Source organism: Colius striatus, chromosome 3 (assembly GCF_028858725.1).
Source record: "Colius striatus isolate bColStr4 chromosome 3, bColStr4.1.hap1, whole genome shotgun sequence".
Classification (NCBI taxonomy): Eukaryota; Metazoa; Chordata; class Aves; order Coliiformes; family Coliidae; genus Colius; species Colius striatus.
Window position 1 is genome coordinate 68,235,590 of NC_084761.1, and position 21,759 is coordinate 68,257,348.

Here is a 21,759-nt window from a genome sequence, read left to right on the forward strand (position 1 = left end):
GTTCTGCAATGAAACAAGTCTCATGGTTTATTTCAAGACACTAGTGCTTCAGTTCAGAAAATAGTGAGCAATGATTCTAATACTCCACTTAAGCTATTTGATGTGCACTCAATTCTCAATTAGACTATAGCCGTCCCTGTGGATGATTTAAATGGTCTTGAGGGCTCAGGAAGGAGGTATTTTTACGATACCAATCACTTTACACCTCATCTCAGTGAAGAAGGATGACTCCTAACTCAGGAGTTGAAAAACTGGATCAAAGTCTTACAATTATTTATTTGAATGTATAGTCAATTTAAGCATGAATTGTACACAATCAAGGTGTACTTCAGGGTTTTTTTAATGGCTTAAAATCTAGTTACACTGATACTCTCAATAACCCTCAACATTCTGGCTTCAGCTACACCAAATGTTTTTTTCAAGTATTTTAGGAATTATTATATGTCTTGGTACCGGAGTTCTCCAAAACTCCTTGAAACACACAACTCATAGCAGTGAAATAGTTGGAAGTTTGCATTTCAAACATTTAGATGCCAACCAAACTATAAAACTATACAACTTTCTTTTTTGCTTTTCATCATTTTAACAGAGTAGAGAATCAATTTGATAATAATGTAGTCTCTCCTATAGTAAAAAAGTTATTAATTCCATTAGTTTCAGCTTCAGTTTATGAGACTGTCTTTCTAATCCACAGATAATATGATGGAACTATCCCTCTTGTGATGCTCTTAGACGCTTGAGAACGGAAAGACCATTGAAAAGTTTCAGGAGCACAGAAAGACTCAAAATCGATTTTAACTGAACTGCAACAAAGTACCATAGAGATATTTGACTAAGTTTGTGATAAATCACAAATCAAACATTCAGGTGTTTCACGCCTGATTTACATCCTAATTATTCATATTGGTGTAATCTTTTAGGATTGTCTAAAAACTTAACTCTGGGGAGATGGTTTTTACATTTAATATTTATGGCATTTTTTGTTTTGTAACTTATACGATAGAATATCAGGGTTTGTTGTCACAAATTCCCCTAGTGTAGTTGTCACTGTACAAAATAATTTTTTTTTCTAATCTTATTTACATTTCTTAATTTGTCTCTAAAAATGTTATTGCCTAGAGACAGACAAATCACAGAAGTATATACACCTCCAGAGCAAGCAGACATTTAACAGAAGTTTAGTTTCCTTACCAGAGATTAAGACAATTTAATTACTTTTTCTTAATGGCTTAATTCCTTAATTCATAAACAGATACATTACCTAAAACAAACTCTACTTGAGCTATTTGTATTTATGGTGCCTTATCATCTTCTCTCACTATTTTAACACTTTATCTTGAACATTTACCTTATTTTCCAGCACTAAATTTCAGAAAACGTTATCTCATCTGTTTGTTAGTACCTACTTGATCCTCCAGTGTGCACACACACTCTGTCTCTCATTTTCTCTAAGCACCTATAAATCTTTTTAGGAATACCACATATTCTTGTTCTATATCATTAATCAGCGAACGTCTCTTTGTCTATGGACTAATTGTCACGTATTTGCAAAGGGCAAATAACAATGGGGCAATTGCCAGAGCAGTCAACAGATAAATTTGCTTTGCAGGTGTACGCACTTCCACAGGAAAATTTTAGAGCCAGAAATTGAAAATGGTTGAAAAACCACTGAACTATACAGTTAATAACTTCTTCTTGAGGACACATGCCATATTTTAAAGTAAATCATCAAATTCATTATCATTCAATCATATGATAAAAGATAATTACATGGTAAGTTGCACTGACATGTTTAGCTGTAAATTTAAGGTCTCTGTGTATCTCTTTGACATCTAAGAGACTTCAGTATCTTCCTTAAAAGCTCATATTATGAATTATTTAAAAGTCAAGCAGTAGAACAATGAGGTAACAGAAGGAAATTTCTTGATTTTTCCAGTTTTCATCTCCTTATGCTTCATTACAGTTAGGTCTCAGGCAGCTGCCAGAAGAGCCTACAAGGTTAACAGACAGTATTGGTGGACAATGCAAGTAAAGAATAGGAAATGTTCAATGTGTTTTTCTGTTTTGCACATCGATTGCCATAGTTAATTAAGAAGCACACTTAAATATGCAATAATTTTGTGCTTTTCATTCTACTTTTTCCACTGTGGTGTTCCTCCCTTTTTTCTTATTCATAAGATCATGCATATAGAAATCATATCACACAGTTTTAGATGTCATCATCATTCACTTTTAGATAATCTCTGGTACACACAATTTGATTCTATTATGAATGACTACCAATAGCTAAATGAGTATTGTTCTTCTAAGTTTGACTCAAAAAACCTGAGATTCTTATGCTCAGTGACTTTGTACAAGCCCTACTGACACAGAGAGACACGTCTCCCATTCAAATTCATTCTGTGGTTAAGTTTCCTTACAACAAAGAGGCCCTTTATACACTTTATTTAAATTCACTAGGTAGGACAGGAAATGTCTTTCATAACAGGTGCAATTTAATGCTACAGGAAAGATTTGTCTTTTTCTTTCTAACTGATCAAATTCCTTTTTCCTTCTTAATCAACATCTCATATCCACCTACACAGCTGTCACGTTAAACTCTGCCATGGGAATTCAAATTAAAAACTGCAAAGACATTTCCATTTTTACTTTGATGTATGTGATTTTTACTCAGATGTATGTGTTTTATAAGCATCCAAGTTAACTAAGTTTAATAGCAATAATGAAAAAAATTACCAGGTTAATATTAACTTCTAATACCTATAAGAATGGTTTAGATTTATCTCATGTACAACAAATAATTTGCTTAGTAACGAAAATCCTTTTGATAATGGAAATATTAACTTTTAAACTTCCTCTGTATAATAAAGATTAATTGTTACATGACACATGACATTATAATCATTTTTATTTCTCCATGGAATGACACAAAAACTTGATGAAAATGGATGTTCATTAGGAGTATTAATTAGTGTCTACCAAAAGGAGAAAAAGAATTGAAGAATTTTATCTTTCAATTTCAATAGTTTATCCAACCTTACTATTCTTTACCTTTCTCACTGTACCTTCCACACTGTACCTTCACATCTAGAGCCACATTTACAGCTCAACACTGGCTGGTTTACAACACTCACTATAATGTAACTGTGTTCAACTACAGCTAATTACAACAGTAATACTGATTGTGCAGTTTACTTTACATTGCTCCCCCTAAAAAATGACAGATCTTAATTGCACAGTTTTATCTTTTCTGCCTCTGTATCTTCTTAATAACTCTATCATACCCAGCTCTAGCAACAGTACTTCAATATCTTTTATTTCCTCTTCTTTGTCTCTCTAAGAATGTCAAATTATCACGTGCTTTTTATTTTTTAATAACTACATGTTTGTTTCTTATTATCTATAATCTCATTTCTGTTAGGAAAGGGTTGTAGGAACAGACATCAGCAGCTTGGAACATCTTCTGTCTGAGGAAAGAGTTTTTCAACTTGGAATGGAGAAAACAAAGAGAAATCTATATGCTGAATTCTATAAAACTCCAAGTAGAAGGAAAAAGAAAAAAAGAATAAAAAAAGATCCTTTCCCATGACTTGTTAAAATGACACAATACAGTTATCACACAAATTGTAGGATAAAAGAACATCCTAAAGGAGTAAGCTCTGTATATTATAAGAATTTAACACTGAAAATTCATTGTTATAGCATGCTGTGCTATAACAATTAAAATTAAAAAGAATTATTAGAATTAAAAAGAATTAAGAATGTATTTATTGTTGGCTAAGAGCTGTAATGTTCTGTATGTTAGATCCGCCTCAAAAACCCCTAAATCACTGATTATGGTTGGACATTTTATTTTGCACAATCCTCGTTTATCTTCTATACTGTCTTTGCTGCATTTAAATCCATGGATGTAAACTAATGACAACCCGTGGAGATGCCAAACTTTATTGTTAAATCATAACATGTTTAGATATATTCTCTTTTTATGCAGTAGAATTAGATATGTAGCCAACAAATAGATTGTCTTACCTGGATTACTCACATGAATGAGGTTATTCGTCTGGGTCAATTATACAGTCCTAGGGTCATAAGAGATACTAAAAGTCTTCAGAAGCAAAAACCTTGCATTATAGGCTGCACAATGTCTATCATGTTGATAGCTCCACATAAGCTACTGCTTTCATATCCATTTAAAATAAAGAGATTTCTGTTTAATATCTATTCCATGCTCCTTTTAATTTTTTTGCTTGTGCAGTCTGTTATATTTATTCTACAGCAGTTATATGGCCATTTTCATGATGACTTTTTGGTAACTTTTCTCCTTCACAGGGAAGTCCCAATATTGATATGATTCCACATAACCTCCCAAATTATTACGTGTGTAAATCACACCCAGTTCTTCAAAGCAGTGATCATCAGGCTGACATGAGGATAAATACTGTTATACATTACATAAAACTTGCCTCTCAATTGCAAATAGTGACGGTGCTCTGTTGCTCCTGGGAAAGAAATCGAAGTTGGTCAACTAACCTAACAGGATCAGCTTGAGCATCAGCAACAAAGTACTTTGTACTGTGTTCCTACTAATGGGAAAACTGAGATGCCAAGAGAAATCTATGAATTTGGATACTCTACAGTTTAGATATATGAGATCTCTGACTTAGCAGGGTGGAGCTAAGCTGCTGAAGACAAAAATGCTCCTGTGTTGGAGTTTGACTGAATCCAGTCAGTCTCCACATGCTCTAGACCACAGAATTTCACCTCAAATACTGCAGCCTAGAACTAGCTTGGGAAAGAGAGTCTGAGGAAAGATCGCATAAAACCTTATTTCATACACTGAAAGGAATATCAGAATTATGAGGGATACTTCTTACATGGAGGACTCTTTCTTGGTTTTTAAAAGCCTACACAAATTTTTATTCATTATTCTGCAGCCTGGAATTCAACTAGGTCTATGTCAAAATATGGTGATTTTTCTAAATTTGTAAAAGTCAACTTTACCCAAAGTATCAGATATTAAATTGTGGTAGTTCAGGAAAAGAAAAAACACATTAAAAAAATTGTGGCTTTACAAGAGAAAGTATTAAAATAATATTATATATGATTCATATCATCAATTATATTTCAGATTGTTTCCTGTATAATAGTTGTCTCTGAGTACTTTTCAAAAAATGTAGCAATTAAATTAATAACTGAGTTTTTCTTAGCAGTTTTAAGATAAAGCTATTTATTTTTATCTTTCTCTTTCTAAGAAAAGGAGCCCAAATTTAGAAATAAAGAATAAATAAATGTACTTCCAAAATGAATACAACGTTGACTTTGACACAATATTAATTAGGATATGATATAAAATACAGAACATTGACAGGATTACAGAATGTTTGAAACTGGTAGGGGCCTCTTGAGATCTAAGACCTGTGCTCAAGCAACCTCCTAATGCAAATTTCCCAGAACCCTGTCCAGTCAGGTTTTCATACCTTCACAGAGACTCTACAGCCCTTCTAGGCAACCTGTTGCAGAATTTGACTCCCCTCACAGTGAGAAATGTCTTCTTGTCTTCAGACTGAACTTCTTTTTTAGATTTGGTCCACTACCTCATGTCCTGTTAAAGGGCACCACTAAGAAAGTCTGTCTTCTTAATTTCATTTCATCAGGTATCTATAGACATTGATAAGATCTCTTCAAGTCTTTTCTTCTCCAGATTAAACAGTTCAGGTCTTTCAAACTTTCCTCACATGAGAGATGCTCCAGTCTCTTATGCATCTATGTTGCCCCTTGCTGGATTTGCTCAAGTAACTCTCCATCTTTCCTGTACCGAGAGCCCAGAGCTGGACATAGTATTCTAGTTGCATTTACTCTGCAAAAATAACTTTGAAATGAAATTTGCAGTGGTTCTCCAGAGAGTAAGTAAGTTTTCAGAGGTAGCAAAATTGTTGTCAGGTAGATGAATTAAGTGAAGCAAGATGATATAATGATGGTTCTCTTTGCGTCATAACTGCCAAAATCAAAAGCATATAAGAGAAGCCAGAGGAAGTGCAGGACCTAAGCCAACATAACCTCAGGGAGAGAACAAGGTAGTAGCCATGATCATAAGACTCTGAGATCTGGCCGTTACTTTAAACTGGTAAATGTTATTTTCTTTCTCTAGTTCTCCTTAGAAGAAGGTATCTGTGAAGGAATGATTGTACTTTAATATTGGTTACCTTATTTAATGAGTAAAACTGATTAGGAGCAGGGTTTAACGAGACAAGATACAGTATGAGTTCTTACAGATTATTAAGACATAGTCAACAACAACAAAAAAATTAACTTGCTCTGACTCAGTAAGGACAGAAGAATAAAAATCGGTTTCAGTTTTTTTGTGAGCAGATGATGTCAGAAAAAATGAGAGTGGGTTATCTGTTTCAAGAAGATAAACTGTTTAGATTAGGTAGGGAAGAGAAAACCAAACCCAAAACTACAGGAAGACAAATCATCGTCAAGATTAGTAAATTACAGTATGCTTTCCTTGTGTGTTAAAGAAATAAAACAATATTTAATGAAAATTTTTCAATTTTGGTTATAAAGTGTGAAAAAAATGAAGAAAATTAGTTTCTGCTACTGAAAAGATAGCATTGAAAGGAAGAATACTAAGATTAGTAGCTAGGCATAAATTAATGAAAATAACCAAGGCACATGTTAGTGAAAAGCAATGTCTGCTTTACTTGGTAGTAAATAGCAACAACATTGAATATTTATTTAAAAATATAATAAGTAGGCCAAAATACAATACCTGTTCAAAAGTTCAACGATATTCACTGTCAGAGCAATTTCCTTTATCAGCACCCTGTGTCTCAGCTTGCTTTGTTTCTATTCATCACCAGTCTGAAGGATACTCAGCAGAAGAATAATATGTGATTCTGCAACAAACTGAGCCTGACTGCTTCCATGTATGTAACTCTGTAAAATAGAAGTGAAAACCAATCCTCTTTACAACAAAGAAATCCATTGAAAATGGCACAACTGGATATTTGAGAATCAAAATAAAACCTATTTTGCAGAAAATTGCAGGCAGCTACAGGTAAACAGCACAGTTTCTGTATGTATATTTAGTGAAAAACAGTGTTTAAAACAGCATACTTAGGCACAGTACATATATCCAGTAAATGCAGTGTTCTGGACATCAGTGCATTATGCAGTTCTGCTAGCATGGAATAAAGAACATGCATTTCTTTGCTCTGGACATACAATTTTTGAGAAGGGAGGTGATGAAATCAAGGACATGCCTCAGCATGGTTTTGGCAAAAGTTAAAACTGAATCTTGTCTTTAATCAATCCATTTTAGTCATAATCAGATTGAGTTAAGTTTCTTCATATAAAGTCTATTTCATCTTTCTCCATGAAGGTATAACTACGTCCATAAAAAAATCCTAATTGTTTGTACGGAATTGTAGTAAATACAATCACAGATGTTAACACTAAATGCAAGTCTAACATAACTTACTCATTTTTCCCCCCAGTAATTACTGTTAACAGGCTCACTTAGCACATATATTGTTAAGGACATGCAGCATATTACTCAGAAGCTGTCAGTGTTTATTATTAACCTGCCAGGAAATAAAAATTTGAAGGACTAAAATTATGCACAAAATGAGGGATATTCTCTCTCTTCCCCTACTACATAAATTACAGACATTGAGTATAGCTTGTCATACTATTCTATATAAAATTAAATATGTCCATTTTCTCCAAGTATTATTTATATATATTCTTTATAGGCATAGATGCAATCTTCACCCCAATTAAATACAAATAATTTTTTACTTCTTAAAGAAAACTTATACATTTTGCTAAATTATTTTTATTCTGAACAATTCTGAGTGAATACCATCCTAGTCAAGATTCAGAACAAGTCAGATCTGAAATACTTTGATGCTTTAGCATACAAAAGAATGTCTTTGTCCACACTGGTTAAATTCTGGTTGACGCACTGCCAGAACATGCACTTCACAAGATATTATGAAAGTCTTTACTTGGCAGATGATTTTCTCTTGTTTTTAAAACTTGCTTATATTATGTTCATTCATATAACCAATTCAAAGTTAAACCAGACAAGTTAAACCAACCATGTATTTAAAGATTTCATATTGCAAAGAAGACGTCTTTCTTTTTTTTAATCAAGATAAAAATCACTGAGCTCATAAGAATATCTCATTGCACTCTGGTGCTATTTCTTACACAGCTAAAGCAATATGTATATACATAGGCATATATATACAGTTGCAGGATCTGTATTCAAGTGTGCATATAAAATAGTAAACATCTATTTTGTCTTACAATTGTAGTAGCAAGTTATAAAGTTTACAATGATTACAACACATACTGTACTTATTAATGAAATGTGAACTAAAATGAAAAATGAGCTTTTCATCAGCAAAGCGTAACAGTCTAGTAGCACTATTTACTTATTACATATCTATATGCATTTATACATAAGCACTACTACTCTCTCTACACACATTCTAAATTGTATAAAAACACACACTGGGAACTAAAAAAATACACTCTGCGTTGAAGAGACAACATTATTATTACTGATTAATAAAACTGGTTGCCACATTATTCCAGAGATTATAAATGCTTTCTGTATTTGTAAACTATTTAGATGAGAGATGTCATTTTGATTGATGTACTTTATAATTTGTTAAAGTAAATGGTTTTTTTTTTTTTTTGTGGTAACAATTTAATTTCTTGTAACACCACTGAATGAACAGTTATTTGCAAAGGCTGAAGTTTGAACCAATCAAACAAGCCAAAACCTGAAATAAGCAAAACCTGTCTCAAAGATCCGAATCAGACTGCAATTTGAACACTAGCTGATGAATGTGAATTTCTGGCTAAATGTGTCTTAGAGATTAATGCTGTAACCACATTTCTTTAAATGTGAGTTGCTAAACGGCTTGCTTGTAAGGAAGTGGATGTTCTTTGATTTAGTTCTGGAAATCTGTATATTAAAAGAAAGTAAGAGATAAGTGTTACCTACTACTGTTATCAACTGTTATGCCTAGAGAGGGGATAAGAATGGATAAAAGCATTGTGAGTAGCCACTCTGAACACAAATAACCAAGCTTCATCTTTATTTGAGAGGGCAGGAGATCTCGGGTTAACTTAGAGAGTGTGCACTAGTTAGAAGGCAGTTATTTAAAATGTTAAGTAAAAGCAGATGTTTACTGTCAGGTATTGCCTTTAAAAAAAACAACAAAACAAAATTTAACTTCTTTGTTCTATTACAAATATCTGTAGGACAAAATAATATATTTTTTTAAGTTACTTAGTAATAAATTTAACTATATTTGATCAATAAGATCCTCAAATTGCTTCCCCAAGACATTGTTCTCCAAATGCTCAAAACAGCAACATGCTGTCTCTTTATAGTTGTGGGTCTGTGAGAGCAAAAGTAGTAAAGAAGCCAGGAAAGATAGTTCCAGTGTCGAAGGGTAACAAAAATCAATTGCTTTTGACAATATAATGTGAATCACCTGAATTTATGACCGTACCTCAGTCCATTTCTAATGAGAAATGGATCTTAACCAGTTCAGGAAAGAATTACATAGTGTGTTCTTTCCATAATGAACTTTCAGTTCTGTGTTCTAAACACTACACAAAAATTAAAGACGTTTTCAGAAGACTGGTAGTTAATGTAAAAATGATAGCAAACAGCTTTCCTTGAAGAGAGAATAGTGAGAACTGTGTGGTGTTTGTCCTTGTGTCTTTCCCTACAGGAATATGATGAACTGTGTGGCCACTTAAAACATATTTACATATCTAGATACTTATGCAAATATACCCCTCCCCCCATTTTGTACACTACAATGGCCATCAACTCATCGTTTTTTTAAATTCATGGCCATCTGTGGCTCATACTTACCTAAGACAGAATATATTTCAAGACAATATATTTTTAAGGAATTTTGACTAATTAGCTTTTCAACAACTACTTGCCTCCACACTTATTTGTGGTTTCTCAATAGCTTTTAATTGGGTAAAGTTCTTGAAATTACATCCACATAACCAAAATAAAGGATCTAGTCACATGTGAGGTTTCTTTATTTTCCCTCTTTAAGAAAGTTGCTGAATGACCTATATGCAAGGCACATATTCTCATTAAATTTTATTTGAAGCTACAGTTAAGGGATTGAAAAGTAGGATTTCTTGTTTTGCTGTATTTTCTGCTTTTTGATATTGAATTCATTTAGTATTTGGAAGCTCTGTGAAGTCTATCTAGCTGCAAATGCTTTAAATTAATGAATAAACTCAGTATTTCTCTTCCATTTTAGAGGCATCAAGAGGGGGGACCATATAAGATGCAATCATGTTTTGAGGCAAAAAGCTGCATAGCTAAAGAATGGATGCAACAGTTCTGGTAGAACTAATAGGGGAATCAAAGCATGAGTCACAGATTTTGAATAATGGTCTGTTTCCAACTTTAACATTTTCCTATCTCAGGTCTCATTTTAAAAAAGGAATATTAATTGCTAACTGGGATAATCATGTCCTCAAATCAGGCCATTTTCTTTGGCAGTGACAAATGATCATTCAATGCATACACATTTCTAAAAAACTGTGTTAAATATTTACCTGCTATTTGTAAACTCATCAAATATTTACTGTTATTGGACTGCAGATGGTATATATATGTGATCCCTCACTGGGATAGTAAAAGATAACAACAAAGTAACATATTTTTCAATTTCTCTAAATACAGCATATGCTTGTGACTTCTGTTAAAGAATGACAGTTGTCATGGCTCAGTAAAATACTTATGTGTAATCTGTGCTCTTTCTTTCCTTTCTGTTAATGCAATGTAAATAAAAGAAAAGCAAAGTAATCAGAAAGAAGGCCTCTACGAGTTAATGTTAATTCTTAAGACAATATAACTAACTTGTGGAATACCCAAGATAAAAATTGAAACACGATTTCAGGTGCTCCAGTACTCTTTCCTAAGATAAACATAATGATATTTATTTTTTTATGAGAATGTGAATAATGGATACTGGGGTGGAGGGATTTGATAGTACAGTTGGATTTAGTAATAGTACACCACACAACACTGTTCCATGAAGTATTACTATTTTGGATAACTAAGAAATAATTTATCCTGAGTTTACAAGACGACACTCATCTAATAAAATGCGCCAGAAACCAAGCAAAAGCAGTCAATTTTGACAATAATTCTGATTCTTAGCAACAAGCTGAATTTGAATTGCACATTGAAGAAACCTCTAGATGGAGACTACAACCTGGAGGAGACAACAGGCCAAATTCAAGCTAATAAATGTGGAAAGAGGTGAAGTAAGACACTAGGCCCCCAAAGAGAGTGTTATGAACTCCACATCAATAGGATAAACACTATTAATCTGTCTTCCTTTACTATAGTAACATTCAGGGTGAAATTCATCAGAGGGGAATGTTACAGAAGGCCATGGATAACTTAATTATGATTAAGCCTTCAAAATGGCCTATTTCAATTAGAGTCCATCAATTTTGTGAAGAATACATATTAGCTATATGAATTTGTTCTTTTACCATAGTTTAAAGAGGATAAAAAGAATCCCACAACATTCTTTATCACATCAGACTTTTATATGTTTAATATGTTTTCATCCAGGAGGAGCATGAATTTAATCAGATTTAAGTTTAAAAAGCAAAAGTTTTAAATCATTCTCTCATCATTCATCACTGATTCTCTCACCATTCTAAGTGTGAATTCAGGAAAAGGTTAAACATGAACAAACAATTCATTCACTAAAGCAAATCCTTCAAGACCAAACACCAAGATTTATTAATTTAATATTTTATCATGTTTTCATGATCATATGTATATTTCTCCAGAAAAGTTTTTTTTCTGTGTTAAATGACACACACTTGCCAGTAAGATTCAGAATAAAATCTTATGCAGCTCAAAAGAGCGTAGCTTTCAGACTCTTGACTCTTTTACATGTGTTTAAATATTACATTTTCTAGAGAACACCGTAGTTTTACATAGCTTCACTTGAAGCAACACTCTCCAAATACACTTACTTTAATACATACAGATCATACAGGCAGATTAGAGTTTTAACTTGCTTAAGAACCCAGTACGGGACTTTATGTGAAGTTATTAGCCTAGGCAGATCTGTGAAAATCTGAAAACAGAAACCTAATGTAATTTCTTGTTGTTCTTCCATAATAGAAGATATTGTTATCAGGTGGGGATAGTAAACATACAGTAGCCTATTTTTCCTGTAGCAGCCAGCCCTCAAAAGCCCTTATCATGATCATTGAAGTGAAAAACATGACCTGATGCTGTTTACAGCCTAAATGCCAAAATAATTTTAAACCTTTTTTCAGACAGGGGATGTAATGTGGTTATGAGTTTATTTTACAGAACCTTTAGAACACAAAATCCGAGTAATTTTTTTTTATATAAATAGTATATAAAACATTAAGTAATATCTCATAAACTGATGAAATACAACATGTCTTGACTCCAGTTCATTTATTAAACATATCAGAAACCTCTGACTATTCTAATCACCTACTAATTTACAACGGGATAATGTGCAAGTGTTTACTGGGGCCATTTCTTTTGTTGTAGATGCTCTTTCATTGTAGAGACCAAGTTATAAAAGGGCATACCTGCAAATGATGCTTAACTGATTCAAAATTTAACACAGTATTAAACATAAAACTAATCTGAACTCACTGCCAACAGAAATTCTGAATTTATGAATTTGTGCTTCTGCAAAATGAAGACCCTATATGACTACAGTAAGAAATGTGCAAACAGCTATCTGAGCCAGTATTTTTTTCAGGGAACTTCATTTTATTTAACTATGAAACAGGAACATTTTAGCACTAACCTGGTGGAAATAATCACTTTCAGGTAGTTATTAGCTCTATGAACATTTCCAACTCAAATGTAAGCCAACAGAATGCCTCACTGATGAAAATTTCATTTATTATATTCCTAGTAAGAAATTGTTCTAAGCAATGTCTCTAAATGAAATCCAATCCAGCTCAGTTACAGGCAAACCAGACCAGGACTAAGAAATCAGTTATGGTGCACACGCCAGTACCCACAAAATGGTGAGGAATAGCCAGAATTACTAGAGGTGGTGACTAGGCACTTAGTGATTTTGTTCTGCTTATACTCAGCTGCTTCACTGTAAAATGTATTAGGACAATCTAGAAAATCAACATTGGACCTCACAAATAAAACTCCATGTATTTACACTTGGCTCACCATCCGTGCTGTAACAGTTAGTGTAAGTGTTCAGATTGCCCTTTACTGAACATGACTATAAAACACAGCAGCCAGTTGAGGGGAGAGTTTAATAGCTATGGTTAAATTTTACTCTATTTAAGAAATATTTAATGTTGGATTTTTTAAAAAAAACTATATAATACATACATATGTGACAATCTCAAACAGACTCCTCGAATCCCTCATGTATTAATTCAATGAATATGAGTTACATCTTCCCTGAGCTCAATGCTGCTGTCATCGTTGTCCCAAATCAAAACAGAGTACAGAGATAGCACAGAGACAGCAGCCAGTTTTCACAGGACTGGCTCATTGAAACAGGCTGTACTGGTTGCCTTCCACAATGTTCATCTGGCATCAAGAGTAGAGTATGATCTGAGTTCCCAGACCTAGAGCAAAAGTGCAGCTTACTTTTTCCAAATAGTTGGCTGAAAGGAAAGGGTAGTTGATATAATTTAAACTGGTATACAAATCCTGGTTTATGCTGCTACTTAGGCTGTCCCTAGGCAGCTTTTATAGCTGTAATGTATTATTTAGGGTGTCTAGAACTCCTATCAAAGGAATTAGTAGAGGTGATCTCACAAATTCAGAAACTGTGAACACTCTCCTCAGTTATACAGAGGCTTTGATACAACCATCTGAATACGAATTTTTTCTGAGGGGCTCCGCAGACATTTACTAATTACTAAATAAGACAGAAGATACAGCAATCCTCTGACGAACCTTCACTTTGTATGTCTCAGAAAAAAAAAGCCCATAAATATTGTCATGCAACAAATGTCTTCCCCCTGAATGGGCATTATGACACACAGAACCCATATGAGACACTAACAGAGATCATACAATCATAGAATCATTTTGGCTGGAAGAGACCTTTAAGATCATCGAGTCCAGCCTTTGTCCTAGCACTATCAACCACTAACCCATTTACTTAAATACAACATCCAACTGTCTTTCAAACACTTTTAGGGACGGTGACTCCATCACCTCCCTGGGCAGCCGTTCCAATGCCTGACAACCCTTTCAGTAAAGAAATTCCTCCTAATATCCAGTCTGAACCTCCCTGATGCAACGTGAGGCCATTTCCTCTTGTTCTATTGCTTGTTACTAAGGTGAACAGATCAACATTGGCCTTGCTACGACTTCCTTTCAGGTAGCTGTAGAGAGTGATAAGGTCTCTCCTGAGCCTTCTTTTCTTCAGGCTAAACATCCCCAGATCCCTCAACTGTTCCTCATATGAGATGTGCTCCAAATCCTTTACCTCAATATCTTTCTTGTAGAGAGAGGCCCAAAATTGGACACAGTATTCGCGGTGCTGCTTCCCTAAAGTCGAGTGGAGGGGAATGATCACATCTCTTCTCCTGCTGACAACACTGTTCCTGATTCAGGCCAGGATGCCATTGGTCTTCTTGGCCACCTATGCACACTGCTGGCTCCTGTTCAGTCATCTGTCAACCAACACTCCCAGATCCCCCTCTGCCTGGATCGATGCTTCCACCCAGCTTGGTGTCACCTGCAAATTTACTATGGGTGCACTCTATCCCCTCATCCAGATAATTAATAAAGATGTTAAACAGAAGTGGCCCCAGTACTGAGCCCTGAGGGACACCACTCATGACTGGCTGCCAACTGGATTTAACTTCATTGACCACAGCTCATTGGACAAGTTTTTCATCCAGGAAAGTGTATGCCCATCCAAGTCAAGAGCAGACAATTTCCCTAAGAGAACGCTGTGGGAAACAGTGTCAATCACTAAAGTCAAGGTAGACAACATCCACAGCCTTTCCTTCATCCAACAAGCATGTCACCTTGTCATAGGAGATCAAGGCCTGTCCTTCATAAACCCATGCTGACTGGGCCTGATTACCTGTTTGTCCTGCATGTGCTGCATAACAGAACTTAGGATGATCTGCTTCATCAGCTTCCCGGGAACTGAAGTCAAACTGGAAGGCCTGTAATTTCCCAGGTCATCCTTCCATCCCTTCTATCTATGGGTGTTATATTGGCTGACTTGCAATCAGATGAAGGTAAGAAGTGAAGTTTACAAATAACACAGCTTAGTCTAGCTGCCTAAAGAAAGGAAATTTTTGAAACTGTAATTATTTGATTAACAACATGCCAACCTTTTAATCAATTTAAGAGAGAAAAAAACCCTAGGAGAAAACACTGCTTTCTCATTAGAACTGGACAAGCAAACCAATGATTCTAATGAAAGAAAAGCTGCAATTAATGTCCAACTGTCATTACTTTTGTGGTAATTTTGCCAGATGCCCACCAAGTCATAATATCACTCCCCCTCCTAAACTGGACAGGGGAGAGAAAAATATAATGAGAGGTTTGTGAGTCGAGATAAGGACGGGGAGATTGCTCAGTTAATTAGCATCACGGGCAAAACAGACTCAACTTGGGGAGAAAAAGGTTTGATATATTAATGAACCATCAGGACAGGAAGATGAGGAATAAAACCGAACCTTAAAACATCTTGCTCCTCCTTCCACTCTTCCCAGGACTCTTCTTCCCTCTCCCTCAGTGGCACAGGGGATGGAGGTTATAGTCAGTTCATTACAGATTGAATGATGCTTCTTCTGAGCTGGATGCTTCACTTCCTACTGCTCCAGTGTGTGGTCTCTCCCTAAGGAGATAGCCCCTCCTGTGGGTCCTTCCCATGGGCTACAGTTCCTCACAAACTGCTCCAGCATGGGGCCTCCCATGGGGGCAGCTTCTCATACACTGCCCCAGTGTGGGTCATCCACACGAAGAACAGTCCTTCAGGAAGAGACTGCTCCAGAGTGAATCCCCTCACAGGATCACAAGTCCTGACAGCAAAACTGCTCTGGTGTGGGCTCCTCTCTCCCCATGAGCTCCCAGGTCTTGCCAGGAACTTGCTTCAGGGTGAGCTTCCCACAGAGTCACAGCCTCCTTCAGGCATCCACCTGCTCCAACATGGGGTCCTCCACGGGCTGTGAGTGGATCTCTGCTTCCCAGTGGCCTCCATGGACTGCAGGGGTACCACGGTACCTCACCATGGTCTTCACCACAGGTCACACGGGGGTCTTTCTTCCAGGGCCTAAGCACATCCTCCCCTTCCTTCTCCATTGACCTTGGTGTCTGCAGAGATGTTTTAACATTCTCACTCTCTGTTGCTGCTGCAGTTTAGCAATGGTGCAACAACTTCTTCCCTTCTCAAATACGTTATTCACAGAGGCATTACCTCAGTCATTAATTGGCCAGACCTGGGTCAGCTGTGGGTCCATCTTAGAATTGACTGGCATTAGCCCTGTCAGCTACAGGGGAAGCTTCTGGCAGATCTTAGTTTAAGGAAGCCACCCTTGTAGCTTCCCTGCTACCAAAAACCTGGCCCAGACAAAACCACTACAAGTTGTTTCGGAATTGTGTTTTTTAACACATGGAAGCCAAACTACGATACTTCTAATTAGGAAACAAAAGAGATTGACATGGTGATCAGGAACTGCAAGTTCCATTGTGGGTTAAGTATTTTTTTTCGGTTTGGAATAACAGAGAAATTTGTTGCGTATAGGAAAAATGCTTGTATGTTTGGAATATTGCTTTTACAATGCTAATACACTAGGAAAGTCAGATATACTATGCAGGCATGACCAGGCATGCAAAACTGAAGATGAAAAATTAGTCTATATGACTGAATATTTAGACACATGCCAGACAGGAAAGCCATGATAGTCATTCTTGCCGAAGTAATTTTTAGTACTGTCTTAAGACAACCTGTACATAATTTTATAAACCTTAATGCTTACTTTAGAAAGAGGTATGAGTGAGCACAGTGCAAACTACTAGAATCACAAATTGAAACTTTTTTTTCTTGAGTACAACTATGGGTCTTTGATTTCCTTTCAAATAGCACATTTTAGTAAACAGTGAATTACTCTTGAGAGGAAGATTGACAGCTAATTGACAAAATATGAACACAAGGGAATTGAGTTACAGCTGCCATTAAGGGAAAATAGTCACATCTGTAGTAATGTGTTTGCTTTCAGCTATTTAAGATGAGGGGCAGGGTTATAGAAACAACAACAAAAAAATACTCTCGTGAAAAATGTAACTGTTTCAACTACCAATTTTCAATAACCAATTTTTTATGACATGTCATATAGCTCATACAGTCACATAAACATACGCATGTCCTGGGATTTTATATCCTCTGGGATTTTGTCATTATGTGACAGTGAAACAGAATAAAACTTTAAAAATTAATAGTCCTTATTAAAACTAACTTTATGTAGAAGACTATGCAAGTACATAAAAGTATCAAAAACTAATTCAGTAAAAAGGGGAAAGTTATTTTCACTACAGCAAGAGTTCATTTCTTCCTTTCAGATTTAGGTGTAACTTAGCTGATGTTGTTGTAATAACATATCATTTCAGTGACCTAAACTTCTAAATACTGACAATTTAAGTTCAATTACATATTATTGTTTAACAGCATTCCATATTAGCATCACTCTTGGGATAAAGAGAATATCTCATCAATTTTTTAAGAAAATAGAACTCAGGCTGGCACACATTACTTGAGGGAAATTTCTTTCATTCTTCCTTTGATTACACTCCTTTAATTCTTCTTTTTCCAAAACTTTTTTTTTTTTTTTAAGTTAATCTCTCTTCTCCTCATTCCTCTAACAGCTTTCTTAGTAACTTCGATTATGATGGAAAACTCAAATCTAAACCAGAACTCTCTCAATGGAAAAAGATGTATATGCTTGTTATCTCCTTCCCAGTACAATCTCTTTCATTTGGTCTTTGTTTCTGCTAATTACTACTTATTATTAGAAAGAAATAGTCCTTTGGAGAAGAGGAATAAGGAAAAGAACAGACCTAACACGATTGAACAAAAAGTTCAAAATAGAAGTGAATGCATAGAAAAAGAGGTCAAAACCAATTTGAGCCTGAGTTTTGATGTACTGCTTTTAATCTTCATATCAATATTCTGGAATAAGCCTCTATTTTTCAGAACTGTAGAGCTGAGTTACTAAAAAAAATTGTCCTGTGTTTCCCAGAGCATTTTTGCATGGTATATTAGGTCTAGTTAGCACATTAGAAGAAGTATTGCTGACATGACACAGAATTTGAGCAAAATGAAGCCTTTACCAGGAGAAATTGGGAAAAAAGGAATCACTCCATGTTTAGAGTATAAAATATGAAAGACATGCTCGACAAACAGAAATTTATCTCACAATAATAAATGCTCTGAGTCACTTATTTAAATGCATCGTTTAATGTACTGACAGATGCTACCTAATTATTAGAATTATTAGAGTAAGAACACTTTTTTTTTCAATGAATGTGCTAAAACATTAAATATCACCTACTTCAGCAGCTATCAAATTTGTGATGATAAATTTTTAAAAGGTCTGTTTAGGATGGCAGGCATTTACTTAACATATCTGAAAAGTCAGTAGCTAAAAATTTTATGTTATGACACACAACCTCAAATCTATTTGCTGTGCTATCCTTAGCAAGTATTCCAGACTTCAATGAAAACAAATCAAATAGTGCTGTCAGCAAGACAAGTTGCATTTCAAGTTCCTTCTGACAGCTATCTCTCAAAAAACCACCCAAATAGTAAAAACCTGAAAATTTCCAGGACTGCAACAAAAGAGGACAAATCTTTCAAACACTCAGAATGATCATTGTATTCAAGTTTACATAGAAACATCTTTTTAGAGTAAAAAATTAAAACCTAGAAGACAAAAAAAACCCCACTCCAACACTGAACATTTTTGTAACTGAGACAAGAAAACCTAGAAATTATTTGAGGTCAAATGAAAAATTCTCTTAAGATGTAATAAGTGTTTGCTCCTGTGAGACTTTCACACTTGTACTACAGTATGCAAGGAATGAAAGGAATATTACAAGTAATGAATTGTGAAACTGCTGTTTGTTTTCATCTCAGAAAGGAGAGATAATCTTATTCTACAAATATCAGAGGAGTTGTTCAAAGCTCGGTTATTGTGCCTAAATTCATGAAGTTGTACTTTGGTAACACATTTAGTGTTTTGAGAGAAAAACAACAAATAGGCCTCTGTGGACAAGTGAGCTTTTAGGTCAAAAACAAAGGCCATATAATGAATTTCATTAACAAAGTGTACTGAAGTACAAAGTAGATATCTGAAACAGCAGATAGAATACCTCATGATAAATGACTGCCCTTTTGTTATGGTAAGGAAGAGAGAAGAAACAATTTAATTTTAATATATCACGGTTTCACAGAAATGAGAGCAATTTGCAAATAAATACTAGTAATTTGGGAAAAGTTTGTCAAAGGCAAAAAACTTAGATGTTTCACTTTTTACAACAGTGTATTAAATTATATAGAAAATACTCATATCAAGAACAAATTTTATTTAATAGCATTCATACATTTGGTGTGAAAGCACTATGCCTGAAAGAGGTAAATGATATCTTGTCTGTGTTAGTAATTTTGAATATGCAAAAAAGACATGTCAAGGCTAAATAAACAAAAGAAAAATCCAGAACCTTAATTGCTCACATGAATTTATGAAAAGTTGATATACCATGAAGGAGATAACAAGTGAGTAAATCCAATGAGATGTTTAAGATTTTTGAGGGCTTTTATAGCTTAAACTGCAAATTACCACTTGGATTGAAAAAAAAAAAAAAAAAAGGAAGAGATAGACAGATTAGAATGGAAATAACTCTGTAAAGAAACATACAAAGAGGAATCACGCTATATAATACTAATTCAGCAGGTGAAATAACATCACAGTGAAATATAAACATAAATGAAATATAAAATAGAGCAGAAACAAAACTGTTTTCTCAATTACAGAATGAGCAGAAAAGTTCCGGGTCTGAAAAAATGTTTCTATGAATGTCCTCAGGCTGAATGGCAATGAAAAGACGCTTTCAGTCTGTGCAGCCTAGATATCTGGAGAAAACTGAAATGTCTCCCAAGGCCAGCAGTAAGTGAGAAGAATTTACAAATTACAGAATATTCTTTTATGCTTTGTATTTAGTGCTTTATGTCGAAGGTAGTTCTGAAGAGAAATGATGAAATTAAAAAAGCAGAAGTATTAATTGAACAAGTAGTTCAAAGATCTTGTAGCAAGAGTCAGGACCATAAAATACTCCCCAAAAAACATTACTCAAAAATTAAAACATTTCCTATACCTCACTAAGTGCGTTTCTATTAGTGACACTTATCAATTGTCAACATGGGATTTCTATATACTATATTTAACCACAACACTTAATTGAACAGTTGCCAATGAAAGTTGCAGACATAAAAACGTCAGTGATTTGCTGTCTAAGGTGCAAAACAAAGTTATCCCTATTATCTTGCCTGCGAAATGCTGTAACATAGATGGAAAAGGGTTATCTGGGATGCTTGAAGAGAACAATTTTCTCAGCAAGTATGCATATAGTGTGTTACTTCATTGTATGAGGAACTGCAAGAATAGGTCAATAGTTTCCATGTACAAGAAAGAAAAAAATTACATATCATGACAAAAAAAAAAGGTTTGAAGGGGAAAAACTGAACAAGGTAAGGACTGTATGTTGTCTGTTAAACTAAACTAACAAGAAAGGATTGTTTAAAAGAAAAATTAACTCAAAAGAACAACTTGACAAAGTGATCAAAGATCTTGAAGCACTTGTTACAAACCATCATGTCATTTTTCAAGTGGCTGAAGCAGATACAGATTTAGAAATTCAGATACTGAAATGCATCACTGTACCAGATGACTAAATGGTTTCAGAACATTCAGAACCTTTGAGGTCAACTTTGAGGTCATTAAATATTATTTTCCTCTCTTCTTCTCACCTGGAAAGATCCAAAGTTTTTAGAATTTTAAAATATCTACATTGAAGTTGAACTAGTATAGCTTACTTTTTCTGTTAGAAGTGTATTTTTTCCTAAACATTTATTCCAAGACAAAAGTTAGCCCACAGCAGCTAACTGAATATTACAAATAAAAGCATCTAGCACAGGAACACCTATAGTGAACCTATAACATGGCTCTCTAGCAATGTCAGAAAAGAGCACAGCTGTCTGGACTTTCAAAGGTAGCATAAAACAAGAATGTAAAACCACTTTCACACATCATCCTGAAGAACTATTCAGTTATTCATGGATTTCTTTAAGTTTAGTGCCTTTAAAGGCAAATTTAGACATAAGTAAATACATAGCACTTAAAAAATGTTTTTCGTTGATACTTATGTCACAATAGAATTTCAAAACATGTCAAATACAATTAAAATTTAAGTCTTTTGCAACACATATTTTTTTCTAATACGTTGTGAGTACTTGCAGTCCAATGAAAGAAGTCTAATTTGCATTTTAGATGTGTGCTAGTGAAACTTACTATCTGAGCCAGGGTCTGACAGGATAAACACTGCCTCAACTGGCTGTATTTCTCTGAATTTAATTAATTCACTAATTTATTGCTGAGTCAAGCAAGATCTAGTGGTCTGTCTTGTTT

General features: G+C 34.7%; 1 protein-coding gene across 2 annotated transcripts in view; it reads right to left on the minus strand.

Annotated features, from left to right (window-relative positions):
* TUSC3 (tumor suppressor candidate 3) overlaps positions 1 to 21,759 on the minus strand; it is a 124,177-nt gene that overhangs the window by 17,268 nt on the left and 85,150 nt on the right. For both annotated transcript variants that reach the window (XM_061992717.1, XM_061992716.1), the window contains one exon: positions 6,876 to 6,939. In XM_061992717.1, coding sequence (XP_061848701.1) covers positions 6,876 to 6,939 — 64 coding nt within the window. The remainder of the gene's footprint in view (positions 1 to 6,875; positions 6,940 to 21,759) is intronic.